The sequence below is a fragment of the Cryptomeria japonica genome, chromosome 9, assembly GCF_030272615.1.
Source record: "Cryptomeria japonica chromosome 9, Sugi_1.0, whole genome shotgun sequence".
In the NCBI taxonomy this organism is placed as follows: Eukaryota; Viridiplantae; Streptophyta; class Pinopsida; order Cupressales; family Cupressaceae; genus Cryptomeria; species Cryptomeria japonica.
Genome location: NC_081413.1, coordinates 330,127,940 through 330,149,832, shown reverse-complemented (window position 1 = coordinate 330,149,832; position 21,893 = coordinate 330,127,940). Strand labels below are relative to the sequence as shown.

Genomic DNA, 21,893 nt, shown 5'->3' with positions numbered 1-21,893 from the left:
TCAAATGCAACAATATTTCCAACCAACACATCTCTTGTCACTGTAGTCACACTCTGGATCTCATCAATACCAGCAACCTTATGTTTATAAGCAGGAGGCAAAGATCTCAGCACCTTAGCAACAATTTCATCTTCCTCAATGCTTCCACCAGCACATCTGATACACAAGATAAGGTCATTTACCTTATCCATAAAATAATGTATGTTCTCATCATCTCCCATCTTCAATGTCTCATATTTTCCTTTCAAACTCTGTAACTTAGCAACTTTCACCTGTTTATCACCTTCATACAAAATTTCAAGCTTCTCCCAAATCTCATGTGCAGTCTGAAGTCACATTACATTTGTCATTTCTAAATCACTCAGGGCACTAAGCAACGCTTCCTTCGCTCTAGCATTGTATTCTACTTCCTTAACTTCATCAGGAGTAGATAGTCCATTCTAAGGAACAACATAGGGATTCTTTGTAATCTTCTCCAAGACATTTCAAGTGCACCTCCATCCAGTTCTTCCATATAGTATAGTTGCTTCCATCAAACCTCAAACTGTCCTTCTTAAAGAGAATGCCTTGAGTTTCCATCCCGGATCTCCTCAAGCGATTAAGCTTTTACTAGAGAATCTAGCTCTGATACCAATTGTTAGAAACAACAAAGAAGGAAGACTGCGAGGGGGGGGGGAATTAATCTTCACCAAAATATAAAAAATTTAAGCACAACAATAGATCTAACAAACTGCAACAATAAAAAGATAAGCAAATTAACAACACAACACACAACACCAAGATTTTTGACGTGGAAAACCCGGTTAAGGGAAAAAACACGGTGGGAACCTACCCATAGTAAGATGATACTTTGTAGTACTATGTGAAAATATTACAATGGAGAATGCACATGTATTCAGGCACACTTCCTAGAGCTCACTTCTCAAATATAATGGCTCAAAAGGCTACAACCCTCAGGGAAGTCTCACTAACTTACAATTAGATTCAGACTACAATCCTGAAGAAATGAACTGAAAGAATAACATCTCCAAATGCCTGATTACAGTTCTGGTTAAGCACAATTGTCTTCCCTGCAACACCAATATCACCTCAAACTCAACACCAAATGATAAATCACTTGTTCACACAGAAATATCTCTCTGATAATGTAGACACAACATGGACACCTAAATTACATGACTATATCACCTATATATACAATTCATCAACCTTGGTAACAAGGTCGGCTAAACCCTCAACCCTTATATACAAAATTACATTACACCATACAAAGATCAACCACTAGACCAATATGATGATTTACATAGCATAACATGGACCTAATTCAAATTCCCAAATGATCAACTCCACCGAAAATCATGCCAAGATCAACCGCAACACACTACACCACCAAAAATACCACATAACACGAAAAATTAATACCGGTTGATGAAAATAACCAAGAACTCACACAAGAATCAATACGGATCACCAAAACAAATAGGACACGACTAGGAAACACCAAAACTCATGTTAGGATCATCCAAAACAGCTGCACCAACACCACTTTTCAAATCTTCATCTGTTAACGTCTAGAAGCTCAAGAAAACGACCAATCAACAACTATCATGAAGAAAGATAACTTGCAGAGAACCAAATCATGAACCATATGAAATGAAGATACAAAAGATCATCCAAAACAATATCCCAAAGTCTCAGCACAAGATCTGATCACATCGGAATATACCAGAGGAAATATCAACCTCTGCAAAACAGTGATCAACAAAACCAAACTACAAAACCGGATCATAAAATCTTTCCAAGTACACCGGATCAAATCACAGGAATATGTTGACATCAATGAAAAAAACATATCCTAGTAGCAACAATGACCAACCATATCCAACACACCTCCAATAAGAGAGAGAGTATACCTTTCTAGTTGTCTTTTCTGAGTGGGCATCCTTAATGATTGAGGTGAAGGTTTTATCTCTTCTTGAAAACTCTCTAAACTATCTAATCTCTCTTCCCTTTTAGTTCATTTTTGGTTTTTTGTTTAACCTTTTTAGCCTATGTGATGTAGAAGTCTTGCACCTAGCTCTCCAATTCACCCTTACTCACCCCAACTTCTCAACTCACCCTTCTACTTAAGCTCCTCCAAGGTAACTTGTTAGGGTACACTCCTTAAACCTCCAAGTCCTAAAATCTACTTGCTTTCCTCCTAGGTATAGCCACTTGAGTTTTCTTGTTGGTTTTGACCCAAATCTCTGATTTTGAGATGGTCTCCTACTAGGTTCCCAAATCTCCAACTAGGCTCCAAAGACCTCCACCAAGGATCTTCACTCTAAAAGCATGTTCAAAGGTTGCGGTTATGTTGTGTAGTTATGTTCAAGGTCATTTTATGCATTGAAAAGTTCTGCACCTTCCTCCCAAGCCCTAGGCTTTCAACTTGCTTCTACCGGCTGCTGTTAGGCCTAATTGACTAACCCTTCTTTGACTGCTTTTTGGTCTTCTTACCCAAACTTTCCTAACAATCCCCAAATATTTTTACATATTAAAATACCCATTTGGAAGTTAAACAAGGTCACTCATTTTCCCATTTGGGTTTATTGCACAACTAGGGTTACTGAAAAAGAGCTATTTTTAAGGGGTTTAGGGCTTCCAGGCAGTTTTGGAAGATGTGCTCCAAAATATTCACCAATCACAATTACCAACCCAAAAAAACTTGGATTATTTTATTGCACTCATATACCTTTCCAAAACACTATGGGTTGTTGGGGTGTCACTTCTCCATGGCTCTAAAAATGAGCAATCTTTGTTGCCCTCACACACTAGCTACAAGCTTATGTGTTATTCATCTCACCCATTCTCCTCCTTGTGGCTTGCAAAAATTTAAAAAACCTACTCTAAAAATATTTATAGAGCCTACCCAAGCCATCCACTGGATTGAAACTTGTTCCATTCATGGATGCTCAGGTAAAATGCATTTTTATAACCAAAACCCCAAGTTTCAAGGGTTTGTGAGCAACTTTTACAAAAACAGTGATAACTTTCGATCCAAGGCACTTCAAACCTTCATATCATACTTTATGGAAAGATAAAACAAATTCCTAACTTACTCTTCTATTATGAGCACCATACCAGACCGTACAGGCCATACAAAAGCAGAAAATTAAAGCAAAAACAATCCAAACATGAGGAAAATCATAAGAAACCCTTGGCAAATGAATTGAATGTAAACCAAAAGTTGATTAACCTGTTATTGGAGATGATTAGAAGGTTTTATACACCATTTTAAGTTGGTTCCAACCAACTTCCAATGCCATTTCCTTCATGGACAACTTTTGCCTAAAGATGCAAAAGTTGTCATGACCAATTTTTAACAACTTTTACCTATGAGTGCAAAAACACACTCCAAGGCTCTCAAGGCCTGAAAAATCACTCAAATGGAATCCCAAAATGGATTTAAACTATTTCCAAACATTCTAGCCAGTTTCCAGGCATCCACCTGGTACAAACCAAAAATTGACATTTTGACAACATTTCAGGATAATGACAATTTTGGATCCTGAGCACAACAAAAGTGTGGACAACCAAACTATGGCTTCAAAAAGCGTCATAGGATTTATTCCACCTTATTACAACATAAAATAACTTGAAATCACATAAAAACTCTAAAATGCAAGAAAAGACAGCTTTGAGCTAGGTGCCCTGCACCACTATGAGGTTACTTGAACTATATCTTTCTTTCCATCCTTTTTGAGTTGCAATATTATGAAACAAAACTTAAATATAAAACTTCTACCATATAAAAATATCTCATTTGTATGGTCACAAGACTTGTATCCTTTCACAACAACACCATAACTAACAAAGATACATTTTATAGCTTTTCTATCAAACTTTGATCACTTCTCCCGAGAAATATGTACATATGCCTCACAACCAAATACTTGAATATGTATTAATGAGTGAATTGTCTTCTTGATCACACCTCCATAGGTTTCTTATTAGTAAGAGTTGATATAGGAAACACGTTAACTAGTTAACAAGTTATGGTAACCACTTTTGTCCAATTTTTTTTAATTCCAGCTCAACTCCACTAAGCATACTCCTAACCCTCTCCATCAATGTCCTATTCATTCTCTTTTGAAACTCCATTCTATTAAAGGGTGTATGGAGTTGTATTATGTCTTTATATCTCATTATCCTTGCAAAATCTATCAAAATATATTTAACAAAACTCACTTCTATTACCAATTCTAAAAATCTTAATCTTTCTACCACTTGAATTGTATACAAAAGCCTTTAAATGTTTAAAAAATCTAAAGACTACAAATTTACTTATAAATAAATATACACACGTCCTACTATATATCATCAATGCAAGAAACATAATATACATATTAGAAATTGAAAGAACATTAACAAAACTAAATACATTAGAATGAATTAAATCCAAAACCCCAAAAGATTTATAAGAACTAGAGTAAAACTAAATGTGAATTTATTTTTTACATACACAATATTCATAAAAATAAAATTCAAGATTACAATAATTTAATCCCTCAACAAGGTTTTTATTTCTAGGGTCCTTAAACCCTTCTTACCTATGTGACCCATCATTTGGTGTCATAAAATTAATTTATGTATTGGGAGCTTAGTCTCCTTGAATCATGAGCACCGTTAGGTGCCCAAAAGTATGACCCTTAGAAGAGACATAATGCACTTCTTTATTGTTAGATCTTTAATGGTGAAGGAAAAGATTATACTAATCTATCACTAAATATTCTACTAATCTATTTGCTATAGGAATTAGGGAACTATTAAGTTGAACCATACATGAATCTACCTAAAAAATACTCTCAATCCAAATACCCTTAGAAAGAATCATAGTTCCTTTAAACATCTTGCACCATCCACTTGATAAAACAACCTTCACACTTTTATCATTCATTTTTTATCTAAAATAAAGTAGGTTATGTGCTCTAGTAGGGATATTGAATACACCATTTATCCCTTCCACTCATCAACCAAGGAATCAAATTATAACTCTACTACAACAAACAATATTAATATGAGAATCATTTACAAGGCACTATTCATATTTTGTAAACCAATCTCAATGTGATGTCATGTAGAAGGAGGCACCAAACTATCAACGATGCACCTTCCAATGCATGAGTAGCCAAGGTAACAAAAAAAGAATCATCTCCATCTTTGGAGTCTCTCTCAAACTCATTATGAAACTATGATTTTTTCTTCTTCTTATTTTCATCCTTACAATCTCTTTTTAGATATGCAAATTTGTTGCAACTTTTTTTTGTGAACTTACCAAGAGATCTAGATCTCCCATGAGATTTAGATCTAGAATTATCTTGCTTATTATCCTTCTTCTTGTCTTTTTCTTTGGACCATTGATGAACTGCTTAGGCCTTCTTAGTTGACTCAAAACTCTTATTATTATTTCTTTATAAAGCATCGTTTGAACTAATTCATCCATTTTAACTTTGTGGTGGTTCTCATAATTGTCATAATTAAGTTATACCATGAATTTAGAAAAGAACACAATAAATCCATACCTCAATTCTCCTCCATTTTCATTCCCATAGAGTGCAACTAGGTAACTATCATATTGAAGGAAGTTAGATGTTTAGTCATGTAAGGTGGAAAATTTTTAGGGTTTCCACCATTAGAGGGAGAAAACCACTAAATTATTCACTTAGGGACCATTACATTCAAAAGAAGAAGGGAATCCACTAGATTCAATCACAAATCAGATTAGGACTAAATAATAAATGGATTAAATTAATTTTTTATTTTCTCTTTTGTAAGTTGAAATGGTGAAATATGGTGAAATTGAGGAAACAGTAAGCTATAGATGCAATATTTTCTCATGCACCTAGATCTGAGTAGTATATGCATATTTGGATATGATCCTCAAAAATGCTCCAAAAATGTTGGGACTGTGATGGTGGGCGCCCTAGTCCTCCTACTTTTTCACAGTTCGAAAAGGGTTGATTTGTTTCTGCAAATAGTGCTTATTCTAAACATCACAGCTCTGTTCTTGTTTCCTACACACAGAAAGAAGGGGAAAAAGATTGGGAATAGGGGCTTGCCTTAGGTCAAACCCCCGTTTCGGAATTAACCATGAAATTGAAATAAATGTAATTGAAATGATTGTAATGAAAGATTTTCCTTTTGAGGGAGATGCTAAATTATGACTGAAAATTGAATGATGATACCTCCTTGTGAAATTTTGCTTGCCTCCACATGGAAATAGGGTTTATGAAGTCTTCAACAAATTACGATGAATAATGTCATATTCAATGCTTGAATCTTGACTTTATTGCCGCTCCAAGGCTTGAAGAAAGATTGATTAATGCTAAATTGCTCTTGAGTGCTTGATTGCTTGATCTCATGTGTGATTTTTCTAATTGATGGATGCTTGTGGATCCTCAAATGAGAGGGGAAAACCTCTTTATATACCTACCCATTGAGAAAATTGACTAATTTTCCGACATGGGCCGACAAAGAGAGGGGAATCTCACTCAATTCTCAAATACCAAAATGGGTTTAAAGGGAGGCCACTTTAGGGAGGACCATGGCATGGCACCACGGTCCCCATGCCCTAGTCCTACCCTATTTTGGGTTAGGATCAAGGTGGCCAAGGAGGGGGGGGGGAATCAATTTTTATGACATTTATGAGGGGCGTGAGCATAATCAAGTCTTCAATCAGGCCAAGGGGCACAAACACTAAGGTGAAGACTCAAATGCAGTCAAAATTGCTAAGGGGTGCAATTTTAGGACGCTACAAGTCATAGAGACACCATCCTCTATCCCAAGAGCATGCATATCCTTCCTCAAGAAATACTTATTCATTAGGGATTTATCATGATAAATTTCTCCAAGCTTCTTCCAAAGATTCATTGTTGTAGTATCTTCATGCATATTCAACAACACTAAATCAACCAAACTAAATCTAATAAGACCCTTTGCATTTTTCTCCATTTTGTATTAGTCTTCTTGTGATGTATTTGTAGGCTTGGATATATATAATACACCTTGTAGATCATTTTCTACATGAACATCCTCCATATCGAGCTTCCAAAAGTCAAATTTTGTGTCTAATAACTTATCCATATCTATCCAAGTTGATGTGTTTAACATCTCTTCTTGCAGTAAGATCGAAACATTCTTTATACAAGCTTGCATTTAAACAAATATCAGTACAAGAAACCCTTTACCAAACACTTAGAATTTAAGGTGATTGAACTCTAATATCTAATGAAAGGAAGCAAGGTACAGTCATAAATTGTACCCCTCTACAATTTCACACACATTTTGGGTTCACTTTGGTGGTTGTGCCTCATGCCCTTGACTTATGTCTGATTGTGCTCAGGTCATTAGTCATTTCCGGATGCTAAGTGCAATCCTATACTCATTGAACTTTATTTTAGCCCAAACTATTAGGAATATGGCACTTAGTGCCTTAGATCTCCCATTTTATGGTGCCTACTGCCTTAGTCTGGCCATTTTGGCCCCAAATTTAAAATTCAAACAATCAGCTTTGCAAATAGAAAGAAAGTACTCCTTGATGTCAAACTTTTTTAAAAATTAAACCCCCAAAAGATGTAACTTGTGTATAAATACAGTTAACTCCCTCTATCATTTAAAATCTTGTCTCATCTAATCACACAAGTTTATATGCCTATCACTTCCAATTGAGCATTCAATCAAGCATCTTCAAGGCAATTGAGGAGAAGTATGCAAATAAGCATTCAAGCATTCAAGTTTAGCAATCATGATCAAGTTATGTGTTCCTCCATGATGAAGACATGCATTAACACCTATCAAGCCACACCAAGCTTTGTGAGAGGCTTCAAGTAAATGATTTTTGTATAAAAAGTATCATTTGTCAATTCAAGCATTTCCTTTAACTTTTTCAACCTCTGCCTACTAGGGGTAAGCTCTCTTTCATCCAACATTGTTGTATTGAAGGTGGAAACACCAATATAGGGTTTGAATTAGGTAATCCCCTATACAACATAATATTTCCCCCTCTACTATGTGTGCAACTTACAAAGTTGAAATTTGCAAAGTTGCATAGAGAAGACTAAGCTACATAGTTCCAGACTTAAAAAAAAGAAAAAACCCCTGGTTTATGGTGTCTATCTCACTTGATTGACACTTTTAGGCTAAATTTTGGAGTGAATATCTACAAACCACCTTGATTCACAATCCAAAGCCTTGACTGACAAAAATACCTCTAGGTCTAAGGCGCCTAGCTTACTTGACCAACATTTCTAGCTTCAGATTTCAATAAGAAGTTCTTCTCTATATCTCATTTCTAGATCTATACTTTTGTGTCTTCTTTATTTTCTATATCTATCTATTTATGTTGAATCTTTTCATTTTTGCATCATTTCAGCTAGTTCTTGCATTTTTATATCAAATCGTAGCTAATCATATCAAATCAAATAAAAAAGGAACAATTAATCATAGTGTTCATCTCTCCTTGAGGATAGAAGTTGGGCCTAATTGATTGTTCCCCTAATTAAATGATACATAGATTCAAAATAGAGAATGAATAAATTCATATTTTGCGCAATGGATTCATTTCAATCCATTTCAGCAAGGTGTGCATAAATTCTTCATACACTAATATTTTGAGTAGAGCATTGTGCAAATTTTAATATTTTAAAAATTATAGAAAGTAGGAACACATTATGACATAAAATAAAAAATATACCATAACACAAGTGCACATGGAGAAAACCCTTTTGAGAGAAAATGCCAAACTATAAAGTAGCCTAATGTATTATTATTTAGTAAACAAAAATTACAATGCACTTGTAGAGAAAGACTTCATAGGAATATCACAAACTAGAGATCTAGAGGAAATTTGAAAACATAGCTACAATATCTACAAAAATCACACACAACCTCCTTCTCAAGCACCTAATATATAATAATATACAATACATGAAACCATCAAATGGTAATTATAATTTATCCCTTATTTGAAACCACCTAAAAGATGATACCCAAAATTATTTCTTATAAAAGATTCCTTGTGATGTATCATATATAACATGCATCATTAGTTAGTCAACAAGTGTAACTACCCAGGTTACAACTCTTTTATGTGTCCAACAAATATTTACATCTATGCAAAAATTCAAGGGTTGTAACTTTTGATCTCATGAAGTGATTGAGTCCATGTTTACAAAAATTGAAGAACTTGAAGAGATCTATGCAATAGGAACCCTTGTAGGTAGTGCTAATCGAAAATATTTATTTTGTCCAAAAACCAATTCTGTAGCCAAAAACTAAGTTTTTTCATTTTGTATCTAAAAATTACACTTTGTGTAATCCTAACATTAGGAGCAAGGTTCAAACACCTTTCCCAACACATACTCCTATGAAAATACAAGATCATAGCAACACTTCCAACACTTACTAATCGCCACACTTGAACAATCACCTATGAAATCGATAACAATACCATTATTGCTACTAGAACAAGTTCTTAATTTTATTTTTGGAAAAGGCTTTCTATAGTCTGTGCCTTCTTTACTCACTCGAACCACTACCAATATCCATAGTAGCAACAAATTCACTTGTACCACTAGCTTAGGATTTAACTTTGATAGAAATATTATGTCCATCTAGTTATATTCTACTAGACCTTGTTAGGTTACCAATGAAAAAATGACAACTCTTTCTTTTTTTATAATCAACATCATGATGTAAATGGCTTCCATAGGATTACACATTAAATTTCCTTGATCTCCAACCTTGCTAGCTAAAGTTGGCATAATGTCAAAGATGTGTAGTACATTTTGAGGTAATCCATTTAAAAAATAAGATTGTTCAATGCCAATGTAGCCCAAAGCTTCAATAATTATTAGCATGTACAAAAGCAACAAGGTCCAAGTTGTGTAGATAGAATTGGTTTTAGGTCCATGATTCCACCTCCTATTCTATTATCCAACTTCATGAAACAAGGAAAACAATCATGACCAAGATAATCTTTGTCATGAAATTTTGACATAAATGACACCTACAAAATCATAACACAAGCAATTTGACTAAATTCCAGTAACATGATCAATCAATTTCTCCTCCCTTCACAAACTCCATTTTCCACGACACTTTTCAATGATAATAATTATAATGATTTCAACACTACCAATCATGTCCCTACACCAATAATTGATCCCTATATCACAATAAGAGGAACCACAAGAAGACATTAAAAAAATACTTGATAAACTAAAGTATGATCTTTCTCAATTGCAAATCATCTAGGAAGTCTATAAGCATAGCACCATCATGTGCAAAGTGCTTACTTTAGTTTTAACTCCACATTAATTAATTTATTTATAGTTGGAGGTAGAAATAAACAAGTTTAAAGCAATTAAAATGAATTGTTATAAAAGGAACTCACCATGAAAAAAATAACTACTTTAGTCAATTAAGACTATGCTTAGCAATCCTTGATCATAATTTTTTTTAAAAAGGTGGAGAAAACAAACTTAAAGCAACTACTTCAAGAAGAACTACAAAACAAATTGTAGCTAATAATTGAGATTTGCACCATGGTACCATATTTTGTGGTATGGAGAACTAATATTGTCCCTATCAATATGCAAACCATCAAGAAAATACTTGTTGAGGTTCAATTTTTTTTGTTACCTCTCATGTTGTGTAGTGTAGCTAATTTATTTTGATGGATAAGGTATAAGAAATTACATTAAAGGTTACCTTAGGTGTTCTCCTAGATTGAATTTTATAATTTTGGTTAAGTATTTGTTACTTTTGTACTAGAAGAATGTTGGCACCATTGTACTCCACTCCCATATTTTGATGTCACTATAACCATTTAATTAGTAATTAATGACTAATTCTTGTACCCACACACAAGTAGTAATTAAATTATAAAATACAAGTGATAACCATATTTGCATGCACATTAGAAAGTGCTAGGGCAACACACGAATAAAACATTGTTCTAACCATAATGTATGCAAACAAGATATAATCATGATTTAGAAAAAAATCTCTATTCTTAATATGAAATCATTACTTTGCATTAAAATTGAATGGATATTTGTTTGATTAGTTAGATTAGTTATGTTTATCTCTACACGCGTCAAATGGATATTTGTTTGATTAGCTAGATTAGTTATGTGTATCTCTACAAATGTTGAACGTATGATTTATGTATTATTTCTTAAAACCAATATTTTGTCTAATAAGTCTATAATGAAGGAGCCAAGACATTCTTGAGCTTCAAGTGAGATCTATAGTTGTAAGCTAATGCATAGAACCTACAACAAATCAGCCCTATTGGATGACTAGTAAACATAGAAAAATTGAATCAAAGTCATATGAGGTGGGTGGAATATTTAAAAGGTTATTATTTTCTTTTCAAACATAGGGACAGTATTAAAAAAATTGTAGATATTTTTAGTAGAAGGAAAGAACTATTGTCTACCATGGCAGTTGAATTGCTAGGTATGGATATGATAAAGGATTTATATGTCATAGATCCAGATTTTGCATATACATGGAAAACTTGTATAAAACCTTAGGTTGGAGGTAAAGCTATTTTTTGGAGAATTTTTTTTTAAGAAGCATATATTTTCAGAAGGAGAGGATTATGCATACCATAGAGTTTAATGACAGAGAAACTCATCAAAGAACTACATAGCGTGGGGCACACTTTAGTGTGGACTTGACATTGGCCATATTGGAAGAAGGGTACTTGTATACACCTAAAAATGGTCTGAAGATAATTAATTAAATAAGCAATTATTTAATTAATCCTCCTCCCCAATTTAATTGAATTCACTAAGCAATTTGATTAAATTTCCCCTTTCATCTACTTATTAATAAATCTAAGGATTTATTAAATAAGTTCATTTCACCCCTTTAATTAATTAATTCCCTCCACCAAAATCATTTCTTCTAATCCCCTAATTAATTAAAACAAATCAAATTCATGAGTTGTTGAGATTAATTATCCTTTTCATATTATTTGAATTTTTAAATTCAAATTCTCCTAACTTCTACCACTCCTAAACCTAACCATTCCTAAACCCAACCCATTCTACCTACCACCATGTCCCCTTTCAGCCAACATCTTCTAGAACCTTGTGACACTTGTCACTAATCGTTCTCTTTCATCCTACTCCTTCTAGAAGCCTCTTGACACTTGTCACCATAGAGATGACAGATGTTCCCTTTAATCCAATCCCCTTTGCCACCCTCCTCCAATTTAACCATTGATATCTTCAGATCAATCTTGACCATTGATTCTTGCCACCTCACCCCTAGCCTTGGGAAATCCTATAAATAGACTTCATTTTGAGCAATATGGGTTCCAATTTCATATCATTTTTGCATCCCATCTCATTCTCATCTTATGCATTGTTATTATAGGCATCTAGCTTATAGTTTATCAGTTTTAGCAATGTTATCATGCTCAATTTTAGCTTAAATCTTAGCTTAATCGTGCTAGATCAATCATTCATGTAGCTTAATCATGCTATTCTTGCTAGATCATGCATTTTCATCATTCAAATCCTCCATCTAAGTGTAGTCAAGTCACTGGAGTATGCATAATCAGATCTGAGAGCATTTTCCATACTCGCATTTACTAGGAGGCAATAAGTCGATTAGCTATGGTTTTGTCTTTCATTGTTTCAATTTACTAACCATTGCTTATAATGATTTATTGAGTGCATTGTGTTTGCAGGTACAGGTACACTTCACAGAGCACGACAGTACTACTAGCCAATTTTTCATCAAGATGTCAAGAGATTTGTTGAAATATGTAAAACTTGTTAAATTGATAAATGAGTTGCTTGAAATACAAACTTATATATCCACTACCAAAAATATCATATATATGAAGAACTTCCCATGGATTTTTTTGGATTTCTCAAAAAGAAGTATTGATTTTATCTTTGTAGTTGACCAATTTTTAAATAACCAAATTCCATTCCTTGTTGAAAATTGAATAATGAGTCCAAGATTATAAATTTGTTCTTCAAAGAAGTAGTCAAGTTATATGGGTTTCCATGGATTGTCACTACAAATAAATATATTAAGTTCTTAAGTAATTTTTGGCATACATTGTAAAACAAGTTAGGTATGCAATTAAATTATAATTTTGTATACCATCCACAAGAAGATGGTTAAACTAAGGTTTTCAATAGGGGCCTTCGTAATATATTAAGAATGTTGATTGGAGACAAGCTGACACAATGGGTTTCTATACAAAAACAAGCTAAATTTGTAATGTACAACTTACTTAATAAGTCTATATGTAGGACACCATTTTAGATTATTTATGGGAAATCTCTAAGGATGTTATAGATGAACCATTGGAGAATATAGCTAATAAGAATATTAGTGTAAAGTCAAAATACTTTGCACATCACATGAAGGAAGTGAATGCACAAGAAAAGAGACAATTGGAGATGAGTAACACAAGTAAAAGAGACAATTGGAGATGAGTAACACAAGTATAAAGCAAGTTTGAATGAATAGAAGAGAGAGAAAAAATACTAAAAGGGAGAGCTAGTCATAACAAACTTGAGAAAGAAAAAGATTCCCTAAAGGAAATTTTAATAAACTAAAGCCCAAGAAAATTGGTCCTTGTAAAATTTTACACAAATTTTAGAAAATACTTTTGAAATTGAATTTCCTAAATATTTGGACATCTCATCAATTCAATATTTTTCATTTACTTCCTTGCATCAAAGTTGAAGATGTTTCTTCTCATAAATTGCTATCATAGAAGTTTTACTAGAATCAACAAGTGTCAAAGTAGTGAGAAGCAATAATGCATGTTCTACATGTGTATCTAGGAAAGAGAACTAGGATAAAAGAGAACAAGTAAATATTGTCAGATGGAAAGGAAAAGGTCTAGAAGATAATACATGGATTTCTAAAGAAGTAGGTTGACCTGATTGGTCAAATCAATCTCCCTCATTTCCTTAATATTGAACACTCAACTAAAAATTGTGTTACTTGAGGCGTTTGATGCAATGGCATCTTAAGGGTCTTGCAATCTTGTATTATCCAAAAAATATTTTATTAATATATTTTATTTTTTATTTTTGTAGGTTTTCTTTCTTGTCACAATTGTTTTGTTCTTACCACAAGTTAGTTTTATTATAGCTATCCTTTGATTGTTCATATAGAGTTACAAATAGAATTTTGTCTATGTGGTACCACATATTACTCCTTAAGCCTCCAAAATGTAATCCTAAAATCTTATAGGGCCTTTAAACTATTCACATGTCCAATTTTGTATTTTTGTTGCTTTATTTCTAGTTATGGTGGTTTCTTATTGTAAAAGAGACTTAATTTAGATTATGTGCCAATGATTTGATTTTTGCACCAATTCTAATGATAATTATATATTGCTCCTTGGGGGTTTCAAAGTTGAAACTACATTAAGTTCTACATTATATCTTGTTGCACCCATTTAAGAAGGGGTTGTGTTACAAGCAACAAACAAATGTGTTATATTCTAATGAAAGATAAAAGTTGAAATCATTTAATGCTAACTTCTTTGTTCCCATTACATGTATATAGGGCATTGCACTATGTTTTTGGTCAACACTACCTTATTGCATCCAAATATATCTATAAAAAGGTGGTAAATCAATTGAATATGGTTACAAAATAGAAATAGAACATTAGAGATTAGACATCAAATGGAGACTATAAATTGTAGAATGTACTTATTTTACTAGTGTCTTATTATAATTGGATCTCTTGCAAGTTTTATCATTTAAAGATATACAAATAATAGTTATTACATGTCATTTATTATGCATTCTTCTCTTAATAACTAAACTTCTATTGTATACTTTTACATTAAATTTTCAAATTTTAAATATGCACTACATAAATAATTTCTTCCATCTATATCTGTACGATGGAAAAATTACCTTCCTTAAATACTGCTACTATAAATAATACCCATAAAACAAGTTATAATAATCCCATCTGATCAACTAAATGCAAGATAATTTTCAACGTTTTATTTTGTAATGTTTATATAAAAACTTCAGGAGTTTCATTCGAACATGTAAAAATAACAAATAAAAATAACAAGCAGCTGGCCAAACAGGTTGATTAGATTCGAAAGCAAGTAACCCAACTGAAAGCTTCTCAAGAAAATTTGAACAAATTCTTCTACATTCTAGAAATTAAGATTGTTGCTACATCTTCTGTTTTCTGCTATCTGTGTTTTGAGATTGTTAAATTGTTGTTTCTGGTTCTTCCTTCTCTCTGTTTCAACCAGCGATATTTGCCACTTGCTGGTTGTTTCTTCTTGTGCTTACACTCAATTTTGATGTTGTTAATTGGTTCGATTCGTGAAAAAGTTAAAATGCTCCCAGGGGTACCGCTGGCAATGCCATCCACCACAATCATAAAATGCCATTGCCATTGCCATTTACCACCCATCTCAATCTCATCTCAGTAGATGGAGGCGCTGCACATTCTGGTTACTACACATAACCCCCCTGGAGACTCCTCTTCGTATCTTCAATTATTTCAGACCTGTATTCTCAAGAACGCACTTTCACACGGCAAAAATGTCCATTCTTTCATTGCTCAGAGGCGATTTGCATTTGCTACATGCACAAGTTTTCAGAATAAGCTTATTAACATGTATGTCCAGTGTGGAAGCTTGCTGGATTCTCGTAAATTGTTTGACCATCTGAAAGAACGAGACGTTATCTCATGGAATACGATTATTGCAGGATATCGAAGGCATGGGTATCCTCAAGTGGCAGTCACACTGTTTCACCAAATGCAACGAACATTTCTCCAACCCGATCAGTTCACATTTGCCAGCGTAATCCCAGCCTGTGCCAAAATGGGAACATTGGAACAGGGTATGGACATCTATCAAAGCATAAAGGATAGAGGAATCTCGTTAAATGTTGTAGTTGCAACTGCCTTGGTAGACATGCTTGCAAAATGTGGAAGCATAGACAAGGCACGCGAACTATTTGACAGAATTCCTCAAAGGGATGTCATTTCATGGAATGCAATGATTGCAGGATATGCCTACAATGGGCTTGTTAAAAAGGCTTTAGAAACTTTCAAGCAAATGCAATTGGCAGGTGTAAAACCAGATACCGCAACCTTTGCCAGCATCCTTCCTGCCTGTGCTACGATAGGAGCTTTGGAAGAGGGTATAGACATCCATCAAAGCATAACGGAAGGGGGATTTCTGTCAGATGTTGTAGTTGCAACTGCGCTGGTAGACATGTATGCAAAATGTGGAAGCATAGACAGGGCACGTGAACTGTTTGACAGGATGCCTCAAAGAGATGTAATCTCATGGAATGCAATGATTGCAGGATACACACAAAATGGTGTTCTAGACAAGGCTTTAAGGCTTTTCAACGAAATACCTCGAAAAAATGTATCATCCTGGAATGTGATGATTGCAGGGTGTGCACAAAATGGATTTGTCGAAAACGCTTTAGAAACATTCAAGCTAATGCCACTGGCAGGTGTAAAGCCAGACTCCACCACTTTTGCCAGCATCCTTCCAGCCTGTGCCAAAATGGGAGCTTTAGAACAGGGTATGGACATCCATCGAAGCATAACGGAAGGGGGATTTTTGTCAGATGTTGTAGTTGCAAGTTCCCTGGTAGACATGTATGCAAAATGTGGAAGTATAGACAAGGCACGTGAACTGTTTGACAAAATGCCTCAAAGAAATGTGGTTTCCTGGAATGCCATGATTGCAGGATATGCACAAAATGGATCTCTTGAAAAGGCTTTAGAAACTTTCAAGCAAATGTATTTGGCAGATGTAAAGCCGCACTCCACAACCTTTGCCAGCATCCTCCCAGCGTGTGCCAAAATGGGAGCTTTGGAACAGGGGATGAACATCCATAGAAGCATAACAGAAGGGGATTTTTTGTCAGATGTTGTAGTTGCAAGTGCCCTGGTAGACATGTATGCAAAATGTGGAGGCATAGACAAGGCACACAAAATATTCAACACAATGCCTCAAAGAAATGTGGTATCATGGAATGCCATGACTGCAGGATATGTTCAAAATGGGTTTGTTGAAAAGGCCTTAGAAACTTTTAAGCAAATGCAGCTAGCAGGTGTAAAACTAAACTCCTCAACCTTTGTCAGCATCCTCCCTGCCTGTGCTAAAATTGGAGCTGTGGAAGAGGGTATGGGCATCCATCAAAGCATAATTGAAACCGGATTTTTGTCAGATATTGTAGTTGCAAGTGCGCTGGTAGACATGTACGCAAAATGTGGAAGCGTTGACAAGGCACGTCAACTATTTGACAGGATGCCTCAACGAGATGTGGTCTCATGGACTGCAATGATTGTAGGATACGCACAAAATGGATTTCCTGAAAAGGCTTTAGAAACCTTCAAGCAAATGCAATTGGCAGGTATAAATCCAGACTCCACAACCTTTGCCAGCGTCCTTCCAGCCTGTGGCAAAATGGGAGCTTTGGAACAGGGTATGGACATCCATCAAAGAATAACAGAAGGGGGATTTTTGTCAGATGTTGTAATTGTAAGTGCCCTGGTAGACATGTATTCAAAATGTGGAAGTATAGATAAGGCACGTGAACTGTTTGACAAAATGCCTCAAAGAAATGTGGTCTCATGGAATGCCATGATTGCAGGATATGCACAAAATGGATTGTGCAAGGATGCTCTCAAATTCTTTGAATTAATGAAGCACTCTAGAACATATCCTGACATTGTAAGCTTTGCTTATGTTCTATTTGCATGTAGCCATGCAGGCTTAGTGGATGAGGGTTGTACATACTTCAATCACATGAGTAGCCATTATTGCATTACACCTACTGTCGATCATTATGTGTGCATGGTTGACCTTCTTGCTCGTGCTGGCTATCTTGAGGGCGCCCTAAAATTTATCATTAAGATGCCTGTTAAGCCTGTGGTCGGTGTGTGGATGTGTTTTCTTGGTGCGTGTAGATCACATAAGAATATAGGTTTAGGAGTATTTACAGCAACACTGCTTTTTGATTTGGATCCTAAAAATTCTGCGACTTATGTTCTTCTCTCAAACATATATGCACAAGTGGGGAGGTGGAGTGAAGTTCAAATAGTAAGGAGATTGATGAAAGACACAAGAATTAAAAAGACCCCCGGATGTAGTTGGATTGAAGCCCATAAAACTGTACATACTTTTTGTGTTGGAGATAGATCACACCCACAGACACAGGAGATTTATGCAAAGTTGGAGAAATTGACTTGGGATATGAAGGCAGCAGGATATTTTCCAGATTCAGAACATTCACTTAATGATGTTGAAGAGGAGGAAAAAGAATTATTTCTCTGCCACCATAGTGAAAAGTTGGCAATTGCATTTGGTTTATTAAACACACCTTCTGGAACAACTATTAGAGTTTTTAAGAACCTTCGAGTATGTGCTGATTGCCACACTGCAACAAAATTTATCTCCAAGATTGCTGGAAGAGAAATTGTTGTGAGAGATGCAAACCGTTTCCATCGTTTTGATCAGGGACAATGTTCTTGTGGAGATTACTGGTGATGCTAAAGTAGACCTGCACCATAACAATGTGCATCGTGTCTGACTTGCACTAATAATGAAGGGACAAGATTTTATTTTCAGTTTGTATAATGTTTGTTTTATGTTTTCTCAATTTTGAGCATGAGGCAATCTACACCATGCTGTTGGCTTGATAGAATTAAAGTGCAATGTAGATCACTGCTTATATAGACATTGTTGGGTATCTGTCAATGATTTCTGTTTTATGATAACATGTTCCACTGAATTGTTTTCAGAAAACCTTCATATGCATGAAATGAAAAGAAGGTTGAGGAACACTTAAATTAAATAAAAAGATGTTTGACCAGAATGAAATGGGAGAGGCTCACAATCAACTCTTGCCATCTTGTGTAATTCTTTTGTTTGCACTAATAATGGTGAAATCATTTCTGAGAAAGTGCTGGTGCAATTATTGAATCAATGGTTGAGAAGTCACGATAAGCATGCAAAGACCATAAAATTCATCATGGCTGTACATGTTTATCTTTTTTATTTATTTTGTCTTCTTTGACTTAGATTCCAACAGAAGTTCAAGACCCCTACTACCCCTACAAGAACTGCAGCACAAGTAAAATTTGTATTTACTGTTTAAAAGAGCCGTTGTGTAATTCCCACAGGCATGTGTGCCTTCATTGTGTGATGTAGTGTTTACATCTGATATTTGTAATATTGGATGATTATTTATATTGTTAATAGAAAATAAATAAATAAATCAAAATTATAAGATATTTTTAGAAAATCAAGATTTATTCAGAGAAAAAACTGGATGTTTGAAAAAATAAAAGAAAAATCTAGTATGTTTTAAATTTAAAAATATTTAAATAGCATAGAGATATAAAAAGCAAATTAAATTAAACAAGAGAGTTTAGTCTATAAATTGTAGAATAGGTTTTTTTTTAATATTGATTATAGATTACCACTAAAAATCTCCTTACAGTCGTTGGTAAAAAAAAGATCCCATATAATACAACTCCAAACAAGACCCCCAAAAAGAGGATAAGAGTTTGCTAGCATATAAGGATTTAGGTTTAAAAAAAAAAAATAGAAATTTCAGCTTTCACTAAATCTGTCCAAATCATACCATCCTCAATTTCAAAAATACTCATTGGTTTTGACAACTTCTAGCTCACAGCCTTCATCAAGAGCATATTGCTTCTTGAGACTCATGTCCTCAAGAAGCATCTCACAAGTATAGTTTTTATTGTATTGCTTTTGAAATTCCAAGTAATTCTTCAAACTTCCTCCCTGACATAAGGGCAATATTTAGTTGACTTTACTTTGGACCTCTTGAAATTAGTTTGCCCTGTATCCATAAGCTCATGGAATCTATCTTTAGACACCTTCAAAATCAATGTAACCTATAGAGCAATGGAATGAAAATTAAGTCTTTTTAAGACTTAGTGAGCTTATAGTCCCTATTTCTTGCTTTCAACAAAAATCACAAAATGTTAGTTGACAAAACCAACCAAAATAGATTAAAAGCCTTACCAAGCCCTTTGATATAACCAATATATTTCTTGCCAAGAGAAGTTCTCTTTATTGCCTTTATGACCCTCCCTCACCCTCATAGTTAAAAATGTGGTTGATAATCTTAGGGGTTCTATAAATTGTACACAAACTGGTATTTGGTTCGATATGATTCAGATTGACGAATAGTTTTTTCAATAGAAACAATCATTTAAAGTAGGCTTTTTTAGGCTCAATAATATAGGACCAATAGTGTTTAATGATTTTAGACCAATGACAATGTTTAAAATCTATATGTGAATAGTCATTAAGGTGTTTAACAACCTCTTGAGAACTAGCAAGCGTACTATAAATCTTCTCAAAGTTCACTTTATGCAGGGTGGTTCCATGACACCATTGGAAAAAAGCACAAATTTCAATGTTAAAACCAAGATGAATAGGAAAATGAAAGCTCTTGCAAGCTTTTCTAAGGATTGAACATGTTCTCATGCGAGAGTGAGGGAAACCATACTTAGTACTTAGGGAAGTCCGACATTTCAATTGATTATTGTTTATAATGCTTCCAAGATCTTTGATCCCATTACTCCCATTTTTTAATAGAGCAGCCTTGTAGGAGAGCAAAGGGTTTGTTCTTCCATTGGAGGTTTCACCAAACTAACCCAAAACTACAAATTTAATTTTCTTGTTTATTACAAAACTCAATACATTTTATCAAAATTTTGACATATTCCCAAGTTTTCCATGTGCTCTTGAAAATATTAGAGCCAAAAGGGGATATAGAAAAAAATTCAAAAAAAAGAATCATGGGGGTGAAGGCCCTTTTAGAATTTGGCTTGCTTTAGGGTTTCCAATTGAATATTATTCGTCACAAGAACTTTCAATTACCATTTAGGGACTTAGTAATCCATTTGATAGTCAATGAGGTTCCTTGCAACTTCAATTTTTTAAGCCCAATACCACCATTTCCTTTATCTAAACAACATTAGTCTCATTTAACAACAATTTTTTCCTTTTAATTTGCCATGAAATTTCTAATGCTTTTTAAAATTTCATTGACTTAATAGCTACATAAAATCCAAACAAAAGCATAATATAGGCTATAGGAAGATATTTTTTTGATAAATTTGCATTCTTCCAACCAAAGAGAGAAAATGTTTGATCCATTTTGTAATTCTACCTTCAATCTTGCCTTTGAACCAATCCCACATATCCTTCAAAATTGCAAAAGGGATCCCTAAATACCTAACATGTTTGTTAGGTCCTCCCCATTGAAAACCAAACTTTTTAAACCAATTTGGAGGATAATTATCCCAACAAAGCATCACATATTTTGCCTTGGAAATTTTTACACTAGAAGCTTTGCAAAACACATCCAACTTACTCATTAAGGTTTCAAAGTTCTTTTCTCAAAGGTTCACAAGAGGAGAATTTTCATTAGCAAATTGAATGTTAAGGAGCTTATCTTTTTTAGGTAGGGACAAACCTTTGATATTTAGTCCCATGTAGTATATCTTAATGAGCAAAAGATAACATTCACAAAAAGATAGGAGATAAAGGAAATCCCTACCTTACCTATCCATGGAGCTAAAAAGAATTATATTAATATCCATTTATGTCAACATGAGAAACATCTTTAAATAATATTTTAACCATGTAACAAAATTCATGGGGAAAACCAAAGGCTTCAATAGTCATAACGATGAAGGACCCCTCCACCTTGTCACAAGCCTTCTCAGAAGCAAGTAGAAACATACCAACATTTTGATTAGTAGTTGTAGCCCATTCCACAGCCTCCTAGTTGGTGATTAGGTTTTTGAGAATGAATTTA

General features: G+C 34.2%; 1 protein-coding gene across 1 annotated transcript; it reads left to right on the top strand.

Annotated features, from left to right (window-relative positions):
* Positions 1-15,116: 15,116 nt before the first annotated feature.
* On the top strand, positions 15,117-18,660 carry LOC131029762 (putative pentatricopeptide repeat-containing protein At3g13770, mitochondrial). Its single transcript, XM_057960411.2, has one exon. The coding sequence runs from the start codon at positions 15,494-15,496 to the stop codon at positions 18,578-18,580; it is 3,087 nt and encodes a 1,028-aa protein (XP_057816394.2). The 5' UTR covers positions 15,117-15,493; the 3' UTR covers positions 18,581-18,660.
* Positions 18,661-21,893: the final 3,233 nt, after the last annotated feature.

Bases quoted from the DNA above. Each gene is read 5' to 3' on its own strand.
- LOC131029762 (XM_057960411.2), top strand. From the start codon at position 15,494: ATGGAGGCGCTGCACATTCTGGTTACTACACATAACCCCCCTGGAGAC.